This window comes from Spinacia oleracea, chromosome 4, assembly GCF_020520425.1.
Source record: "Spinacia oleracea cultivar Varoflay chromosome 4, BTI_SOV_V1, whole genome shotgun sequence".
Taxonomy (NCBI): Eukaryota; Viridiplantae; Streptophyta; class Magnoliopsida; order Caryophyllales; family Amaranthaceae; genus Spinacia; species Spinacia oleracea.
Genome location: NC_079490.1, coordinates 113,165,798 through 113,186,276, shown reverse-complemented (window position 1 = coordinate 113,186,276; position 20,479 = coordinate 113,165,798). Strand labels below are relative to the sequence as shown.

Genomic DNA, 20,479 nt, shown 5'->3' with positions numbered 1-20,479 from the left:
ACTACTCACCGAGTACAAAGATGTTTTCGCCTGGAGTTACAGGGAAATGCCGGGTCTTGACCCCAAAGTGGCGGTCCATCGTTTAGCAGTAAGGAAAGGAGTCTCAGCAAAGAAGCAACCTCAAAGACGCTTCCGACCTGAATTAATTCCAGAAATTGAAGCTGAAGTCAACAAACTCATCAACGCTGGCTTCATTCGTGAAGTAAAGTATCCTACTTGGATTGCAAACATTGTCCCTGTGAGGAAGAAAAATGGCCAGTTGCGTGTTTGTGTAGATTTCAGAAATCTGAATGAAGCGTGTCCTAAGGATGATTTTCCTTTGCCTGTCACCGAGATAATGATTGATGCAACGACCGGACATGAAGCATTATCCTTCATGGATTGTACGGCGGGATATAATCAGATCCTCATGGCGCCCGAAGATCAAGAAGCAACGGCGTTCCGTACACCAAAGGGTATCTTTTGCTACAAGGTGATGCCGTTTGGTTTGAAAAATGCAGGCGCAACTTATCAAAGAGCAATGCAGAAAATCTTCGAGGACATGATGCATAAGACCGTTGAATGTTATGTCAATGATCTTGTCGTCAAATCAAAGAAGAGGAACGATCATTTGCTTCATCTCCGTGAGGTATTCGAGAAGTTGCGTAGGTATCAATTGAAGATGAATCCCTTGAAGTGTGCATTCGGCGTAACCTCTGGAAAGTTCCTAGGATTTGTTGTGAGACATAGAGGAATTGAAGTTGACCAGTCAAAAATTACAGCAATCCAGAATATGCCCGAGCCGAAGAACCTCAAAGAATTGCGCGAATTACAAGGGAGACTTGCATATATCCGACGCTTCATTTCGAATCTTGCAGGACGATGTCATCCTTTCAGCCATCTTATGAAGAAGGGTGCTCCATTTGAATGGGACGATTCATGTCGCAAAGCTTTTGAAAGCATCAAGCAGTACCTCTCAACTCCACCTGTCTTGGGGGCACCGGTTCAAGGGAAGCCACTTATCCTCTACATCTCTGCTCATGAAAGGTCGTTGGGGGCATTGTGTGCTCAAGAGAATGATGACGGAAAGGAAGCTGCTCTTTACTACCTCAGTCGTACGTTGGTTGGCGCGGAATTGAATTATTCGCCTATTGAGAAAGTGTGTCTAGCTTTGATCTTTGCAATCCAAAAGTTGAAGCATTACATGCAGGCACATACGGTGAAGGTGATCTCCAAAGCTGACCCCATAAAGTACATCCTATCAAGACCAGTACTATCCGGAAGACTTGCTAAATGGGCTATGCTCATAAGTCAACATGATGTTGTGTACGTACCTCAAAAGGCGATCAAGGGACAAGCTTTGGCCGATTTCCTAGCTGCACATCCGATTCCATCACATTGGGAGCTTCCTGATGATCTACCTGGAGAAGAAGTATTCTACATTGATGTCTTACCTCCATGGGAAATGTACTTCGACGGAGCAGCTCGCCAAGATGGTGCGGGAGCAGGGGTCATCCTTGTATCACCTGAGAAACATGTCTTCACATATTCATTTACGCTCACCAACTTATGCTCGAACAATGTTGCTGAATATCAAGCTCTCGTTCTGGGGCTTCAAATGGCAAAAGAGATGAAAATACAGGACCTTGATGTATACGGTGACTCCAAGCTGGTGATCCATCAACTCCTCGATGATTATGATGTCAAGAAAGATGACTTGATTCCTTATTATAAGCATGCTTCACAATTGCTGGCAGAATTTGAGAGCGTCCGGTTGCAACATGTTCCAAGGAGTGCCAACAAGACAGCGGATGCACTTGCAAATCTCGCAGCCACATTGGCACTGGGGGCAGAAGAAAACATGTCGGTCCCGGTCTGTAATCGATGGGTGATAAACCCTCAAGATGAAGCTGAAATTGAAGCTGAAGAACTCTCAGGTGCAGTTACTGTCTATGAGATAGACATAGAAGATTGGCGTCGACCACTCATTGATTTCTTGGTACACGAAAAGTTGCCAAGCGATTTGAAACACAAGATGGAAATTCGACGACGTGCTCCACGCTTCATTTACTACAAAGAAACACTTTACAGGCGTTCGTTCCTTGGAACCTGGTTGAGATGTTTGGGAGATGAAGAAGCAGCAAAAACAATGCAAGAAGCTCATTCTGGAGTTTGCGGAGCTCACGATCGTGTCAAGAGGATGGGGTACTACTGGCCAACCATGGTTCAAGATTTCATGGAACTTGCGAAGAAATGTGAAGCTTGTCAATTCCATGCGAACTTTATTCATCAACCTCCGGAACCGCTACATCCGACAGTGACATCTTGGCCGTTTGAAGCATGGGGTCTCGATGTTGTTGGTCCAATCACACCGAAATCATCAGGTGGTCATGCATACATCCTTGCCGCTACGGATTACTTCTCAAAATGGGCGGAAGCAATACCTCTTCGTGAAGTCAAGAAAGAGAACGTGGTCGATTTTATTCGAAATCACATCATACATCGATATGGCGTGCCACGTTACATAATCACAGACAACGGAACACCATTTGTCAACAAGTTGATGACGAGCCTTTGTGAGAAATTCAAGTTTGCGCAAAACAAGTCTTCAATGTATAATGCACCTGCAAACGGACTAGCTGAATCTTTCAACAAAACACTTTGCAAGTTGCTTAGTAAGATTGTTGGGAAACACCAGCGAGATTGGCACGAAAGAATGGGCGAAGCTCTGTGGGCGTATCGTACCACGTACAGGACACCAACTCAAGCGACACCTTATGCACTTGTGTATGGTGTGGAGGCCATATTGCCATTGGAGATTCAAATTCCGTCACTTCGCATGGCAATCCAGGAAAATCTCACTGAAGAAGAAAATGCTAAGATTCGTCTGGCAGAGTTGGAAGCACTTGACGAAAAGAGGCTTGAGGCGCAACAAAAGTTGGAATGCTACCATGCTCGTTTGACAAGGGCGTTCAACAAGAAGGTGCAAGTACGGTCTTTCAAAGTTGGAGACACGGTCCTTGCTATCAAGAGACCGATCATTGTTTCTCGCAAGACGGGAAATAAATTTGCATCGAAATGGGATGGTCCTTACGTTGTCCAGGAAGTCTACACAAATGGAGCTTACAAGATCGTTGATGCAGAAGGACTGCGCATAGGCCCTATCAACGGCAAATTTTTGAAGCGTTACTACCCTTGAAGTTGTGCAACATTGTAACCTCCTAAGCACGAGGCTAAACTGCAACTGCAAAAAAAAAAAAAAAAAAAAAAAAAAAAAAAAAAAATCCGAAAATGACGTCAGAAAAAAAAAAAAAAAAAAAAAAGTTCAAAATTTTTTTTTTTTGCTTTTAAGGAACTACGTTGGCTTGATCTTGTGGAGTGAATTTATTCATTTCATAAGTACGTAGGCAGCTTGAAGAAATCACTAACTTTGAGTCCAGCCACACCAAAAAAAAATCTCTCATTTTTCTAATACTCCTGGCCCGCAAGAGTATAAACTGTGAACGGCTAAATAAATAAATAAAATCTTTTTTGGTTTCATATAAGTTAATAAATAAATAAAATATTTTTTGGTTTCATATAAGTTAAGTAAATTATTTTACTAAACATGGAATCAATAACAAATCTTTGATGAAAATGGATGGTCTTTATTTATTTTATCAAGTACATCAAAAGCGGTCTCTAGAAAGAAAAGAACAAGTGCAACAAAAAGGAAAGGAACTACAACTCAAATTTGAAAGTTTGCAAAGCATCACGAGCAATCCCAAATTGTTTTTCAGCTTCCGCTAGCCTTGCTTCCACCTCTCTGGCAACGACAATATTTTCCTTAACGATAGCGAGTGATTTTTCTCGCTCATTCTTCTGTATAAGGAACTCTTGGAACTGCTCTTCTGAGTTTGTAATAAGGAGTAAAAGTTTATCCTCTTGTTCTGCCACCTCGTCGAGCTTCTTTCTATATTCTGCCCGTACTTGCTGAAGTTGATCTATCTCCCTTTGAAGATATTTCATCTGCTCCTCCTTTTTATGCTCAGTAATTGCATCTTCCTTCATGCTCGACTCTATCTCCGAAGATTGTTGTTCCAGGTCGCTAAGGGTGGTATTTCCTCTTTTCCCTAGTTGTACGTTGTGAAGCTGAGAACCGCATCCAATGTAGCCCTTGATAAAAGCTTCGGTGGTAGAAATGTCAATCTTCTTCTCTCTGATGTAGGAGAAAATATGTTCAAACTCTTGAGTTAGTTCGTGAACTTTGGCTAAGGGAGAGTTCAGCAACTTTTCTTTTATTGAATTGATCATGAAGCTCGCAGCTTGTCGGTCTACCATAGCGATCATGTCTTGAGCATTAAAAGAAGTAGACTCGCTCGAAGTAATAGGAACACTTGGGGAAGTGATAAATCCAAGGAAAATTTTACTTCTGCCAAGGAAATCCACAATTTTTTAAAGCTGATTTCCTTGGAATAAGTGAAATTATTCCTTGGATTTATCATTTCCCGAACACTTGTGGTTGCCGCCGGAGATTTGGGGTCAATAATAGCATCATCCATTAAATCTTGTCCGGGAAATGAGGCAAATGTATTCCCGCACGCATTAAGCTCTTCTTCTATGTTCGCGTCACTTTGAAGAGTCTGAAAAAAAAAATGTTAAAAAAATGAAAAATCAACAAAAAAAAAAAAAAAAAAATTTCGAGTACGGTCAAATTCAAGTAGTACTCAATGGTGGTATGACGTGCTTAAATTCCAAGTATTGTTCAGCAGCGTTCCGGATCATACATCACTACATCAGTTATAAGTGATATTATTGCACGTAGGCATGTATTGTCACAATTTAAACAAGAGGGAACCAAACAAAAGGCATAGCATGAATATTGGTGGAAATAACTTGGGCCCACCAACATCATATCATTAATCATCATTATTACTACTGTTATTGTTCTACATGATTTACACATAAAAAAAAAAAAAAAAAAAAGAAGAAAGAAGGAAAGATGAGGAGCAAAGTTCACGTAAATAAGGGAGGAAGCAAAAGAGACATGGGGTCCACCATCGTCACCCATCACTATCATGCATCATCATTTATTAAAAAGAAAGGGAAAAGGCATTTACACTATATTCTGATCAATATTGATATTGATCAAAAGATGACAAAAGTTTTAAACAAAAAAAAGAAGCCATCAGAGTTCGCGTGAAGCATGTACGGAGGAAGGGAATAAAAAAGAGATGCGGGCCTGTTATCGTCCATCACCATCAGGAGCCGTGATTACAACAAGCAATATAACATTCATATGTTTAAAGTGTGACGGAAAACAAAAAGAAAAAGTTAACTCAGTTTATCATCCTGTTATTATCAATCGTCATGTTAAAAAAATAATAAATAGGCATGTTAAAAAAATACGGACCTCCATCTCTTCGGGAGATAGCTCTGATTCAGATCCGTCGACGTAAATATCATCGAACACTGTCTTCTCACCCGCATGCTCGTCATGAGAAGGCCCGTCACGGACAACTTTGCTAGCTAGTCTGTCGCTCTTATCCTTAGCACTCTTGGAAGACGTTTCTTTAGACGGACAAGGTGGTGCGGAACTTTTGGGTAGCCTAACTCTAACCCTATGAGAGCCAGTTGTAGACTTGGCAGCTTTGTCTTTCGACTGAGTTTTCGACTGAGTATTAAGACCGTCACCCTTTCTCTTTTTAGACCTGGTGTTCGTTGGGCTGGGAGTTTTTGAAGCAGAAGCCACAGTTAAAGAAATAACCGATTCCCACCATGATGTAAAGCTTGGAGTGACTCGAGATTGGGCATTAAACGTGCGGCAAGGGACCAAAAAAGTAGCCCTAGTATGCAGACGAATGCTGGATTGAAAAAGATAGTACATATGCTCTCGGGTGATGTTTTGTGTCTGGACTACTAATTCGCCTGGCACATCTTGGTGAAATCCGAATTGCCGACCGAATCGATGAGGACTGTATGGCTCAACCACGTAGTTGTTGTCGAACCTCAAGGTCAGAAAACACGATCGCATGCTAATGAAGAAGTTTGTGAATTGCTTTGGTTGATGGTTGTCGTCTTCACGCTTCTCATCTGAATTACCAAAAATTGAGTTAGCAAGCCAATTGAAATCCTTACCCGAAGAAACTAGCGATTTAGCATCTGGAGACTTTATGACAGAGTCAAGGCCTTGAATTCCAACCAGGGGAGCACCAACAAAATCGTAGGTGACGATGTGATGACTCCGAAAGTACTTAGCGGTCCAGACATACACATATTGTGCGGGGAAGGACTCGCGATGTTTGCCTGGGGTAGGAGAATTCGAAATTTTGCTCAATCCGTGGTAGATGCTCGTCAAAACAGGGATCGCCAAAGAAGTCTCTTTTCCACTTGCAAGAAATGACGCAGGTTTGAAAGATCCAGAACGGATGCAACCCAAATCTGACACCGGCAAAACAAAGGCACAAAGCCAACATGAAAGAAAGGCAGCCAAATATGTTTGTCGATGATGCGCTTCAGGAATCCGTAGGATGCGAAAGGTTTCGTACATCTTATGACTCCACGATCGAGGACCAATAAAGGAACTGAAGTCTTTCATAAGTGTTGGAAGGACAGACTTCTTGTTGCCAGATGCCAAGAAATACTTTGATGCACCGCGAAACCAAAAATCACACCAAGTCTCGAACGTTATAGTTGTCACCTTGTGTTTCTCAGAAAGATAATGCAAAGCCATGAACAAATATTTGCAACTGTAAGGGAGGTATAGACTGTGCTCATCGTCGGAGCCTTCCAATTCAACTGCAGAAGGGACGACCTCGTCATAAAAAAGGCAAGTTACGGGAAGCCCACCAAGGTCGTATATGTCCCAAAGATTGATTGACATTTCTCCAACTGAAGTGTGCAAGGTATTTGTCGTAGGACACCAGGATTCGCAAAAAGCCTGCATGACAGGAGAATTACACTTGTAGATATACTTAGAAGCATAGACGGCATCAAGAATATGGGTGCTAGCAAGTGTATGTTGGCTCGACTCCAAATTTCGGACTAGAACTCCATTTGGTCTCCTTGCGGGACAAACGCGTAGATAATGTCTGGAAAGAACACGCCTCATCGCAGGGACGATGATGGGAAGCGACAAGTACAGGTTTAGGTGTTTTTCCACCAAATGCATTAACATCACGACTCTCCTTGTACCAGCTTTTTGGGCCCGAGAACTCCGTAGAAGAATTGATGTTTGCAAAAGGACCAATCACAGGAGGAAATGAACGAAAGTGCGCTCCATCGACCGAATTAGCATCTTCCATGAGTGACAAAGTCTTTTCTCCAGGAGTATTGTGATACTTGAAGTAAACCATGGTGACTCTTTGTTCCTACAAAGTCAAAAAAAATAATATATTAGTGTATTGTCGACAACGCAAAAGTGTGAGACCCTTTAATGCAAGTACGATCAAACTCAATAACCAAAGTGCGATAAGTTAAGTGAACAATATGACTCGATAGGGGCATGGTACAATTACATTTTTTTTTTTAAAAAAAAAAAAATCAGATTCGTATCATGAAAGAGGGTGCAAATAAAGTTGTCAAAATATATGTACGGAGTGACAAATTTTTTTGGAAATTCGAGAACTTGATAAAGAAAGAGGAGCATATTACCAATCATCATCATCAGGTTCATTCTTTCACATAACAAATTTTTTTATTGCAAAGTCACTTGAATTGGCATAGAAAAGATTTGACTTTGCCATTATCATATTAATTGGTTATTAAAAAAAAAAAAAAAAAAAAAAAAAAAAAAAAAGAAAAAAAAAAAGAAATGAAGAATTCACGTGAATAAGGAAGAAAAGAAGGAAGAGACAAAAAACGACTTGGGCCCACCATTGTCATCATCCATCACCCATCATTAATTATCATTTGTCATTTTATGAAGAAGATAAATGAAGCCATGAAGGTGTTCAGCAGCACAAAACCGAGAAAATAAGCTCAAACGAAGATTTAGACAAACACTACGAGAGTTCGAATAGTTCAGAAACTCAAAGTAACAAAACAGATATTGCAAATACCATGAAAACATCAAATGATGGGGTTTGATATGCAAAATTGCCGAAAGAAAATACAACATAGTATACATACCGGGTCTGAAAGTCGGATCGCGCCTCAACAACGGTGGCGCAGTGCTGTGACGGTGGTGATGGACGGACAACAGGTCAACAGGAACAACCACCTCTCAGATTCGATGACGGTGGTGCTAGGCGGCTTGGGACTCCCCGAGTAGGACCAGTCGCGGATGAACAGCTCCTCCACAGGCTGCTTGTCGGACTCACGAACTATTCGATGACGACCGTTGGGTTGGTGTTCGGACCGATTCGATGACGACCATTGGTTTGGTGATGACGTCCACTGGTTCGTTCCTCTTTCACGGGCTATTCGATGACGACGATTCGGTGTTGATCTCCTCGGAGTCCTCTGATCAAAGGTCGTTGAGTTGTTGTTGATGGTGAGGTGAATTGATAGCATAAGAGGTGTATTTATAGTCTTGTAGCTCATAGTCCTACTTCAAAGAAAATTTGGAAGAAGTATGTTTTGGGTAAGTTTTATCCAATATATTAAGCACTTATTTTGAGTCCTACTCCATCTTGGATTCTAATCAGTTGAGAAAAGCTTGAGACCTATGGCAAATCAACTACTACTGTGAAGATGGAATTTGCTCGAAGTCTATCCTATTTGGGTCTTGTCTTGGGTAATTGATGTCCATTATAATTCTTTCCTATCATCAAAGAAGTGACATAACCGAAGTATTGTGTTGACAGTAGGATACTAAAAAGCTGCTAGAACTTGGCCAAGATAGATGCACTAATTGTATCCTAATTGGTTTAGTTGAGAATCAGTGGAGTCCTAGTATTATTCTACTTCGTAAAGTGTGATGTTGTCTTGGAAGAGTTTCACACCAAAGAAAAATGCATAGCGTGAGTGCGTGCATCGAAATGGATAAGTGATCCGAAGATTCGGTCCAGCCCATCCATCAAAAAGGTGGGTCAACAAGTTGGGCCAAAAGACCAAATATTACTCCTATTTCAGAAAAAAAGGAAAGTTCGGAGTATGTGAAGAAGTGCAAACTGGATTTCGAGATCGGATCACGAGCAAACACTCAAAGATTCGTGTACGTGATCGATCCCGAGGGGCAATTTGTAGGCATTAAAAATATAATAAATGCCATGTCATCAATTGTGGTCCCGAAAAAGTCAAATGTTGACTTCTATTATTTAAATGTCAGATAAATTGTTTAATTTGGGTCATAAATCAAAGAAGCCCATTTTAAATCAATATGACGTTCATTTAATGGGAATGAGCCATTTAAATGGGTTAAAAGAAAAGAAGCCCATTGATCCAAAGGAAAACCCTAAACCTAGGAGAGAAATATAAAAAGTTCTCTCCCAGTCATTTGGCAGAGACTGAACGTAGTATACAAAAACCTACTACTCTCCAGAAAAACCCTAAGACGGCTTCCAAGCACACAAGTCTGACATCAAATCTCGGTGGAAGAAGAACAACAAGCACAAACGCCGTTCTACCTTCAAACCACAAATTCTTGCTGTTGTAGAGATCGAATCAGTGGATAAACATTAGAGATTGTACCCAAATACAAAATAAATACAAAATATTTTGTTCACATTATTTTGACTCTGTTATTTTTGCAGACTCGTAAATTTGTGTTTACATGTTCAAAGATCCATTTGTAGTTGCTTCTTTGTTTTTCTATCATTCAAATTAATTTCATTTTGTAATACTGGAATACTTGTATCATTTTCAGATGAATGAATTATATTTTTCCATTTTATTGATTGCTTTTTAATTTCATTTTCTTCAGCAGTTATTATTGAGCTAGCTCTAATCGTGGGTACAATTGTACACCAAAATCGTGCTATAAGTTATCAGCAAAAAAAGAAAAAAACGAAAATCGTGCTATATTTGTTTTAATAAAATAACAAGCAAAGAAACCTGTTTTTATGAAATGAGGTTCCATAGATGATGCCAAAGAAACTGGATTTCAAAAATATCCGGTTTCCTAGCCTCTGTATGTTATTGGTTTAGGACCCATCAAAGAAACCGAATATTTTGTAAAACTGGTCTCTTCATAATATCTAAGAAACCGTACCAAAATTCTGGTCTCTTAGGCTAAGAGACTTACTACCTAGGCACCGTGAAATCTACGGTCTCCTTGGCTTGTTTTGCCCGGTCTCTTAGGCAATTTTTGTAGTAGTGAATTGGGAGCCCAAACAATTATTATGTAAAATCACTAGAAAACAAAAACCCTGTGAGCTAAAAGAAATTTTTTCAAGATCGGTACATACACCAACCCTCTTCATTCCCTGCTACTCCTGCTAGGTGCCATTAAAAATTATAAACCCAAAAGCAACAACATAGATGACTAATACAGGTTTTTCGTCAAGAAGCAAAGACCAAATTATGCAATGAAGAACCAAGACTACACAGACATACATGTGATTAAGCATTCAGACAAAAAGTGAAAAATAATGCTCTGAATGTGCTAGTGCCATTTAAAGGGTCAATGTAAGCTTCAAACATGGAATCGAACTATTAACCATTCACACAGTTCTAATCATTGGAACAACACGCAAAAACAAAAAAAACTCTCATTTTGAAGAATTTAACCGCCCAAAAACCATACCATTCGAGTTCGAATTTCACCATTACGATAATTGGCTTAAGTAGTAACTCTATTCTATATCACCGTTCTACACTCTACAACTCCTAACTCAAGTTTGCTTCAGAGTTACAGTGTAGAATTTCATTTTATTTACTCAATATCAAAACATTTGAGTCCGAATGCGTAATAGCCCAGAAATTTGAGCAACTCTTTATCTTATATTTGGTATAATTATCTTCTTAAAATCGTACTTAATTTTTTTTTTCTAAACTATTTCAAGATTTCGGCTTAAGAGTTTTAAACATAGCAGGTGAATTTAGGATTTTATTATAACTATTTGAGCTAGCCTTCAAAAGTAAATTCTTGAGTTTTACCTTAACTTAATTATTTTTGTTTTTTTTGTTTTTTTGTAAGGTAACTTAAAGATCAATTCTTGAATAAATAATAACCATGATAGAATTTTGAAATCTAACCGTTCAAAGATTTATAAATTGGTTATTCCAAAGTAAGTTGTTCAGAGTCAAGGATTAATTGTGAAATTAGAGTTTATATTTTTAAGAATGAATGGTATTTTGTCAAATTATATTCCCCAAATAAATAAATGTTAAGTTAGTATTATGAGAAGTCTATTTAAATAAATAAGAATTTTATAGTTAGGCTTATTTATAAAAACCCGAATTTTATTTATAAATACAACTTTAGTTTTAAAAAGCGTGAAGCGCACCGAAGCACACAAGGGTCCTGGAGCTTAAGCGCAAAGCGAAAGCGCACTTATTTAAAGAAATACCAAAATCAATTTCTGAAAAATAATCTTCTCATGTATTTGATAAAAAGCAGAAAAATATTTGATTAGACGATGTACAATTCAAAAGGACCTTGATGGTTGGTGTACCTACAAAAATAAGGCACAACCTGAAAATATTCGTATTATAACTTAGTTTTTGGGTTTAAGAACCAGGGACCAGCATTTAAACTCTCTTAACTCAATAGCATTCAGTCTAGCTTTTTTTTTTCCCGTCGTTTAGTCTCAGTGCGAATTCAGTAGCGAACAGACTGCTAATTGGAAGGATGAAAAGCTTAAAAGGACTGCACGGACTGAAGACATAACTGCGGTTCAAAGCGTATGCAAATCCATCCATAACAATGTTCTCTGCGATAGGATGTACACAGTTAACACCTAAAGCACATGTCTCCAATCAGTTTGCAATTCAACTAGAAACATCAAAATATAGGACACGACTTTTAAGGAGGCTAACAGGATGAGAATGCTTACATCCTGAGCCACCCACTCCACAAAAAACAAGCCAATTCCGTTGAAAAATAAACAAATACAGTCACGGGAAAAAAAATTTATATAAATAACTAACACCTGCCCCAAAGGACAAGAACCCGAAAACTGCAATCAGATTAGGGTTTAAACCATCAAACTTTGAACATTTTTATTTAATTTTTTATTATAATTTCGAAGCCAATATCTAATTAAGCTACATAAATATGTAACCTATAATCTGGCACTGAAGTCATCAATTCAATTAGTGACTCTATTCTAATTTAATTAACATGTGTAATTAATACAAAGAAACACGTTGATGACACCTGATTAATAACAAAAAATAATAATTTGAATGAGACTGTGTAATTATTTGTGAAAAAACCTAAGGAATTAATCTGAATTTGTCATAATTAAGACAAAAATTTAAAAATTTAAAAAGATCCGACAACATATGGAGACAATAAAACCCATATCACAAAACAAACTAAGATTTGCAAAAAGAATAATGAACAATTTGTTGGAAGCCACCCCCTAAACCGCATAATCAAACGGGTTAGACATCTCATCCCACTAACCTGCTCTCTCAATCTAACTTGTTTATTGAATTATTCAAATCTCAGTTTCAGTACAAACTCCAAAATAAAAAAAATCATGCCAAGAAAACTTATCCAAATTTCCTCTAATGGAAAATAAAGTACGGAAGCATTTTAGGAGAACAGACACACTACTACAAATATCGCGGTATGGAGACGCTTTTTCAGCCATTTTTTGACGCCTAAAAGCGTCGAGAAATTTGTCCTCGACGCCTTGAGATAGCGTCGTCAAAATGTGAGTCGAGAATCTCTCGACGCTTTTTTCCGTCCAAAACTTCGACAGTATTATGCGACTAGAACCTTGACCTGGCGTCGTGAATGTCACTAATATTCACCTAGTAGACTCATAACTTCATAAGCCTTGTGGGAGTGTATATGCCAATAATTCATAATTAAGATTAAGTGGGTAAAAAGTTACCAAGCTAACCAATTTAATTGTTCAAGTCAATGAATATTGGCCAATTTGACTATTAGGTCACATTCACATCAAAGGTTTGTAACTTTTCAAACCCTTTCATATTTAACATGAAGAGAACATAGATGATAGAACAGACCCGTTTGAGAACCCTTAATATGACAGAGCAAAATTTAGTGTAGCAAAAACATTGAATAGGTTTTAGTCACAACTAACAAGTTGACTTTTCGAGTACCCCTAAACAAGCTTTATATTATTCTGAAGGAAATAATGCCCTTGGTCCAAGTATGCATTCAATGCTAAGTCTAATAAATGCGGTTCAGTATTAATTAATTATACAAGTTAATAATTCAGTGAGATCAAGTGAACTGTATGCCTAGCTAGAGGCCGCTTCAGTTCAAGTGGAATTGATAATATTAATCCACAACTTACTCTTGACTGAACCCGTAGGGTCACACAAATAGTACGTGAACGGATCAAGTATTTAAGTGAATTAAATACTCCATTTATGGATATTCGGAATCGACGGATCTCGGTTTCAGTGGGAGCTGAAATCGTCAAAAGGCAAATTATGAATACTCCGGAAACGATGATATTGCCGGAAACGGAAATATGGATCGTATCGGAAATATAAATATTATCCAAGTCGTAGATGTTGCCGGAAACGGAAACATGGTACGTATCGGAAAATATTATCGGAAATGGAAATATTGTCGGATCCGGAAATATCGTCGGAATCGGAAATATTATCGGAATCGGAAATATTAAATATTTGTTCGGAACGGAAATTAATTCCGGAATCGGAAATGAATTCCGGAATCGGAAAATGAATCGGAAAATGAATCGGAAGCGCGACGCACGAAATAAACATCGGACGAGCTTGCTAGACGCAAGGCCCAACACGAAGCTTGGCCCGCGCCTAGCATAGCCCGCGCAAAGCGAGTAGCAACAGCAGCATCCCGCCTAGCAAGGCAGGCCCAGCCAAGCGCAAGGCAATGTCAGTCCCAGCCGAGCAAGGCAAGGCCAGCAGCAGCAGCGCCCACGCTGTGGGCCACATGACTGCTTGCTGGGCCGAGCCCCGTGAGCGCACATCAGCGCCCCTCTTGGGCTGCTCGTGTGTGTGGTTCGTGCAAGCCTCGAATCCTTGATTGCTTAGGATTTGTCCGATTAGATTATTTTCCTAAAACTACCAGAGTTAGTTGTTTAACTAAACACTAAAAACAAAAGGTTTAATTTAAGTATAATTCTAATTGATTTAGATAAATTGAATCCTAGTAGGTTTCTAGTTCCGATAATCCTACCCTATAAATAGGTGATGAAAATCACAATTTATATACATCATATTCTCAAGTATTCATATAGTTTTAATATTAAACTAAGCTTAATAATTTGTCAAACAATTAAGTACGACTAACATAAAACCTTAGGCTAAATTCTAGTTAATTGAATCTAAGGCGGATCCGAACGTGCTGTGGACTATCTACGGAGGGACGACACTTGGAGTCCTAAACTTGTTCTTGTTCGGTTCCGGAGCAGCTAGGGAAGGCACGCGTCACATGTATGTATCCTAGATTATGCTAATTGACTATGTGGCAATTAATTTGGATTCTGGCTTTATGATTTTTCCGCATGAAATATATGTTTTATATTTGCCATAGCCTAACAGTGGTATCACGAGCCTCTAATTAATTCCAAAATCAATTATAGTTAACATGGTTAAATTTTATAAATTTGCAATGAATTAAAGGGGTGATTAATTTCGCTGATTGTAATTAATTGCAAATTCGTGCGATTATTTAATTATATGTTCACAGGATTTTCGGCAGTTTAGTCAATAATGGTCGGAATCGTATAATGTTATAGTGAATTTCGCATGCAAACGGTGTTTTAAAATTTTGACTAAAATCAAAGATTTCATGCCGAACCCATAATTCCCAAATTCGAAGCCTATCTATGACTTTTTGGAGGTTTTAGTTTTTCGAACGCAAAATTTATAATTTTTTGGATGTTAAATTAAATATTTGCGATTCTTGTTTGTAAATCTTGAATCTATGATTTACCTACTATATATGTTTAAAAATTTTAATGCCTAAGCTTGTTAATTATACAACCTAATTTGTAATTGTAATTAATTTGTTGAAATTCGAATAATTTAGAATTTGATTTGATTTTCATAATTAATTAGAAATTTAATTAGGAACCTATGATTAAAAACCACCATGAAATTTTTTAAAATTGAAAAGTTTTAAAATTTTATGACCTAGATTTGAATCCATGAAAATAAATATAATCGGAAATTAATTTGAATAATAAATTTTCAACTTTTCGGCCAAAATTTATGAAATTAATATGATTATTAATTCGTAGAAAAATTTAAATATTAAAAGTTTTAATTTTTATGAAATCCGTTCACGAATCTTGCACGCACGAAGCAATGGACGCTAAGTGTTACCCTTAAGGGGTGTTGTATAGTGCGGGCATGCGACGATGAGCAAGGGAGCTCGTCGCCCATGCGGTACGATGCAGCGAGCAAGAGGCGTGGCACATGCGCGCAAGGCAGCAGCCCTGCCATGCGCTATGTGCTGCGAGCAGTGGGCGGGAGAGGCGAGAAGCAAGGCAACGAGAGCTACGAGGCCGCGCGCGGGCAGTGAGCGCTGGCTCGCCCAGCGAGCATTGCCCCGCAGCCGCGCCCAGCAGCCATGCCACAGCGAGGGAGCGTGCTGCGCATAGGCGTGGCTTGCTCGGCTTGCTGCGTCTACGCGTGGCTGCTCGTGTCTTGCGGTACGATCAATGCGAGTGGCACCCCATGGGGTGGTGCCGCTACGAGGGCTCGACGAGGCATGGGCGCGAGCCTATGGCCTTGTCTTGGCCCGATTGGTTCGTTTTAATTTTTCGGTTGAAAACGATTTTAATTAAATTTAAATTCGTAATTTAATTTTTTCTCGGAATAATTTTGAATAATTTAATTATTATGAATTTATTTATACTAATTATTTTACTAAAATTAAAACCTTGATTAAATTTAAATTAATTAATTTAATCAACTGAAAATAAATTAAAGGATTTAAATAATAATTTATATGAGCTTTAAATTTTAATTAAATTAGTAAGTTTCCGGTTGGACTAGGAAATACAATTTTATGGTTTAAAAAATTCGTAAAGCATGCAAATTTCTTGGTTTTAGTGGGAGCGTTTTAGTCATAAACTCTTGATGAGGTCTACATTCCTTTAAGGTTAAAACAACTCGATTAGAATTAATAAGGATTGAATAATTTGTAGATTATTGGAAGCCTTGATTAATTGATGCAAATATTTATGTGATGCATAATGTGTTCCACTAACCAGCTATGTGGGCCATTCATTGATAAATGAATGGGTGAATGGTATATTGTATAAATGTACTGTTTTGCAGGTTATGGAAAGTGACTAGTATGGCCCAAATAGGCTAAAAATATGGTCTGCGTACCATTAATTTGAATGTAAAATTGGTCTAATGCACCAAAGTATTTAATTTAAATATGGTATGCGTACCATAAAATAGTTGTAATTAGTTTAAATTATAGCTTATCCTATTTGAAGAAAATGGCGCCTCCCATGGTGATTTTCAAGACGGAGTTTCCAATCCATTTTCAAGACAGAGTTTGAAGTTAAAGCTTCAAGATGAAGTCGGGCCATACTAGATCACATTTATATCTTATGCATGCTTTAAGTTATTTATTGCTTTAAATATGTCTTACTTATGCATGAGATTGTGGCTTGATTATGTTGCATGATTAAGGATTTTAGTTCACTTAAAATCTAACCAACATAGTAAGAGCCTTAAGTTCTAATTTTTTAAAAATTGAGTTAAAAGGTGCCATGCCAAAATAACACTTACTTGGATAACCTTTGCATCAATCTTAGTAATAGTTTTCCGCCATAGCGAGGTGTTACTTATTGATCCTAAAGGGGTAAAGTACACAAATAATTGTGAGTACATGTTAGTTTTGGTGAAACTCAACGATATAAGTAAGGAGTCCTTTTATGTCGTGGCAAAACATATAGGTTTACCTAATAAGTCCTTAGACGTGCTTATCAACCAAGAGTATCACTACTACAAAATAGGCTTATAGCAACGCCTATAAACAGTTACCATAGATCAATTAACCGTTGTAATAGGCCTATATCAACGGTTTAAAAACCGTTACCAATAGGGGGCGTTGCTATAAGTCTATGGCAACAGTTTCTCGGATTTAGGCAACAGTTACGATAAACTGTTGCCATAATTAACTATGGCAACGCTTTTTATAGGCAACACTTTTAACCTAAGGCAACAGTTATTCAACAAATTAAGCCAACATTTACAGATTTAAGGCAACAGTTTTCGCCAACTTAAGGCAACAATTACTAGTTGGTTGTTGGTTGAAGTTTAAAACTAATGCAACACTTTCTTACACTTATGGTAACACATCTAATTGTATCTATAGCAACGTTTTCTATTGAGATTATGGCAACACTTTTAGTTTTGATTATAGCAACGCTTTTAGTAGAGTTTATATATGGCAACGCTTTAAATTGAGCTTATGACAATGCTTTCAATTGATCTATAGCTACATTCTCAAACAGATTTAGTTATTCATACACATGTAATAAATAAGAACTATATATAATAAGATTTTTTTTTGAGGGAACATATAATAAGATTTTCATAACAAATAAGTTAAAAAAATGTAAACATCTCAGAGAACTTAAATTCATAAGCATAATATATATCTATTACAATTGTCTGAATAGTTCAAAGAAAATATTGGTTCTAAAACTAGCTCCATTAAAATAAAAAAATCCTGCACTAATCATTATATGATAGCTTTATTTTTTAAAACCTATCTAGTTATATGCCAAAAGCCCTATAAATCTCCACATATTTAAAGTAGCTCGTACTTCTTGACTATATGCACCATCCTGCACAACAAACAAATCAAGTATAACATTTTAGTAAGAAATTCATTATCAATGAATAAAATCCAAATACTTAAGAAAAAAGAAGCTTAACATGAATGACAAAAGATAAACTTTAAAAATAAAAATAAGGAATATGAACTTGTTAACCAAATATGTTTACAACAGCAGCCTATGATATACAACAAACTAAGATTTTTGAAAAACAAAAAAAAATATCAACTTCATGCGGTCCTTAAAACTAGTTCTATATGCCATTTCACAAACACAGTAGGAACCAATCAACAGCCCTCTTCCATCCACAAACCAGCAACATTAGTTAAAGATTTCAGTTGGCCATAAGAACATCAATACTTGCTATATGCTATGTTATCCTTATATGCTATATGCTATGTTAACTATGTTCTTATACCTCCATAGGAACAAAATGAGAATGTGGTTAGCTCTATAGTTAACATAGCATATAGCATATAAGGATAATAAAATGCGATCCATTTCAGTTGGGAGAGGCCCAGTAAAGCGCTCCATTTCCAAGGTTGTTCCTCTAAGGGAGGAACCCATATCCGTCCACCAGGATGTTTACTATAGAACTAAACCAACAGATTTATGAGGGGAGAGCTTCTAGCAGTCTAGGCTTCAAGTTCTGCATCAATAATCAAGTATAAGGTTTTGAGCGATACTTGACCATTTTTGTTTTGGATAAACTAATTCATGATAGCTTGAGGGCACGGTTTTATTGTCCTTGGCCCTATTTTCGTAAATGGGTGATTCTTCTACTATGCATTGGTTATTGTGCAATGCAACGGAAATAAGGGGGATGCAAATGAAAGCTGACTGAGAAAGTACCTATTGTATTTCTGTCACCCAATACCAAAAATGGTGTTTCCACTACAGAAGACTAAACTATATAAATCTCTTCCAAGAACAAGCGAACAAAGCACCAAGGTGAGCTACCAAAAATCCAAAATATCTTAAACCACACAAGTAAGACAACTTCAACAAAACTTTGCCTTTGTAGTTAAACTGTATCAAACAAGCCTTAGGCGGATATAATAGAGGCAATAAGCTATCGTGTGATGAATATTAAGGAGAAAAAGGCATGCTACCTACAAGATACCGTAGATGCTCAAGTGTGAAGCCTTTCGTAGTATTAATATGGTCCATAAGCCTTCCAGGAGTTGCTACCAGTATATCTATTGCACTTCGTGATCTGTTTGTATAATCTTCAGGATCATAGCAGAGCCAGCCTCAAGTCTTGGCACTTTAATTAGTGTTGAAATTTCATCGCAAGTGAAGACTGTCTGACAGCCAAACCAACAGATAAGCCAATGGCTGGAGCAATGTCATCAAAGACTTTTTTGACCTGATATTTAGAAACAAAAAAGTGTGTTATAGCATGCCTTAAGTGTTATTTAAATCCATATACAACAACATGATTCACTGCAGTAGTCTCTAATATCATGATGTTATCCTAGAATTTCAAGCAACGTCGCCATGGAAAAACGATTATTTAACACATCTATATCCTCTACTTTTAATCCAGCTTCACATCAGCGAGAAAGCAACCTCTATAATTCCATGCCACTTTAGTTGTGTTTTACGTTTCTCCTTTTTAGTGGTTATTTAACTTTTGAATGACCTCAAAAATGTTATGTACTTAATCTTGCAATTCAGATCTCGAATCATAACAACAAACAATGAAACATTCTTCATTTTCTGTTCTTTTACAAGTGTGGGTTTTTTTTCCTTTTTGTTACAATTAATCTGATAATAAATAAACTGAATATATTGTTTGGAATTCGAAGATGAATGTTCACTATGGAGGTATAATGAGAACAAACCATGTTAACTATAGCCATATAGGAACATACCAGTAGGTAAGGAGAAGGAATAAAATGAATTAGAAAACATACCAGTAGGTAAGAAACCTATATGCTATGGATCATTTGAAGAGTCTCCATTACCCAATCTTGAGATTCGGGTAGAAGGATGTACTTGCTCTAAAATACTAGCGTTTTTTGTTATAAATCAAAATATAACAAATAACACAAAAAGGAAAGAATTAAAGTGGAAGATCGAGCTAGTAAAGTAAGACAATAATGCTTACATTCACGAATTCCCATATTTTATCCTTGTTTGGAACTGATTGCCAATTTGTATAAGTCAAGGGAGCCCAATTGTAATCATGATCAATGGTTCCTAAGAATGTGGTTAGCTCTTTCCTCGCCTTTTTAGGTCCAACTGGTTGTCCTTTCTCATTACAATAAAGAGCAATACGTTCTTCCGATTTGCGAACATGGACATCAAACAAATTTGTCGGGCAGCGACCTTTCTTTTTAGGACCTGCCATTAGTATATAAAACAAAGGAAATTTGCAAGAAACATGAGTAAAGGGGGAAACTTTGCAAGAAACATGAGTAAATGGACTGAAACAAGTCTGAACTGAAGTACTCTTGTGTCATTTTTAGAGTCTTCGTATTTGTTCTTGACGATAACGTTTATTGAGAATTTTGTTTCTGTCACAATTTTTTTTCAATCAATCTGACATTTTTCATCTCCATATCAAGCAAGACAAATACCAAGTAATAACAAAACAAATGATCAGTATAACCCAATTCTTCCACACATCACATATT

At 37.5% G+C, this 20,479-nt stretch overlaps 1 protein-coding gene across 1 annotated transcript; it reads right to left on the bottom strand.

Annotated features, from left to right (window-relative positions):
- Positions 1-3,605: 3,605 nt before the first annotated feature.
- On the bottom strand, positions 3,606-7,323 carry LOC110788517 (uncharacterized). Its single transcript, XM_056843775.1, has 2 exons — positions 5,372-7,323; positions 3,606-4,601 (listed from the first exon to the last, which is right to left on the bottom strand). The coding sequence occupies exons 1-2, from the start codon at positions 7,133-7,135 to the stop codon at positions 4,305-4,307; spliced, it is 2,061 nt and encodes a 686-aa protein (XP_056699753.1). The 5' UTR covers positions 7,136-7,323; the 3' UTR covers positions 3,606-4,304.
- Between the last annotated feature and the right edge of the window lie 13,156 nt (positions 7,324-20,479).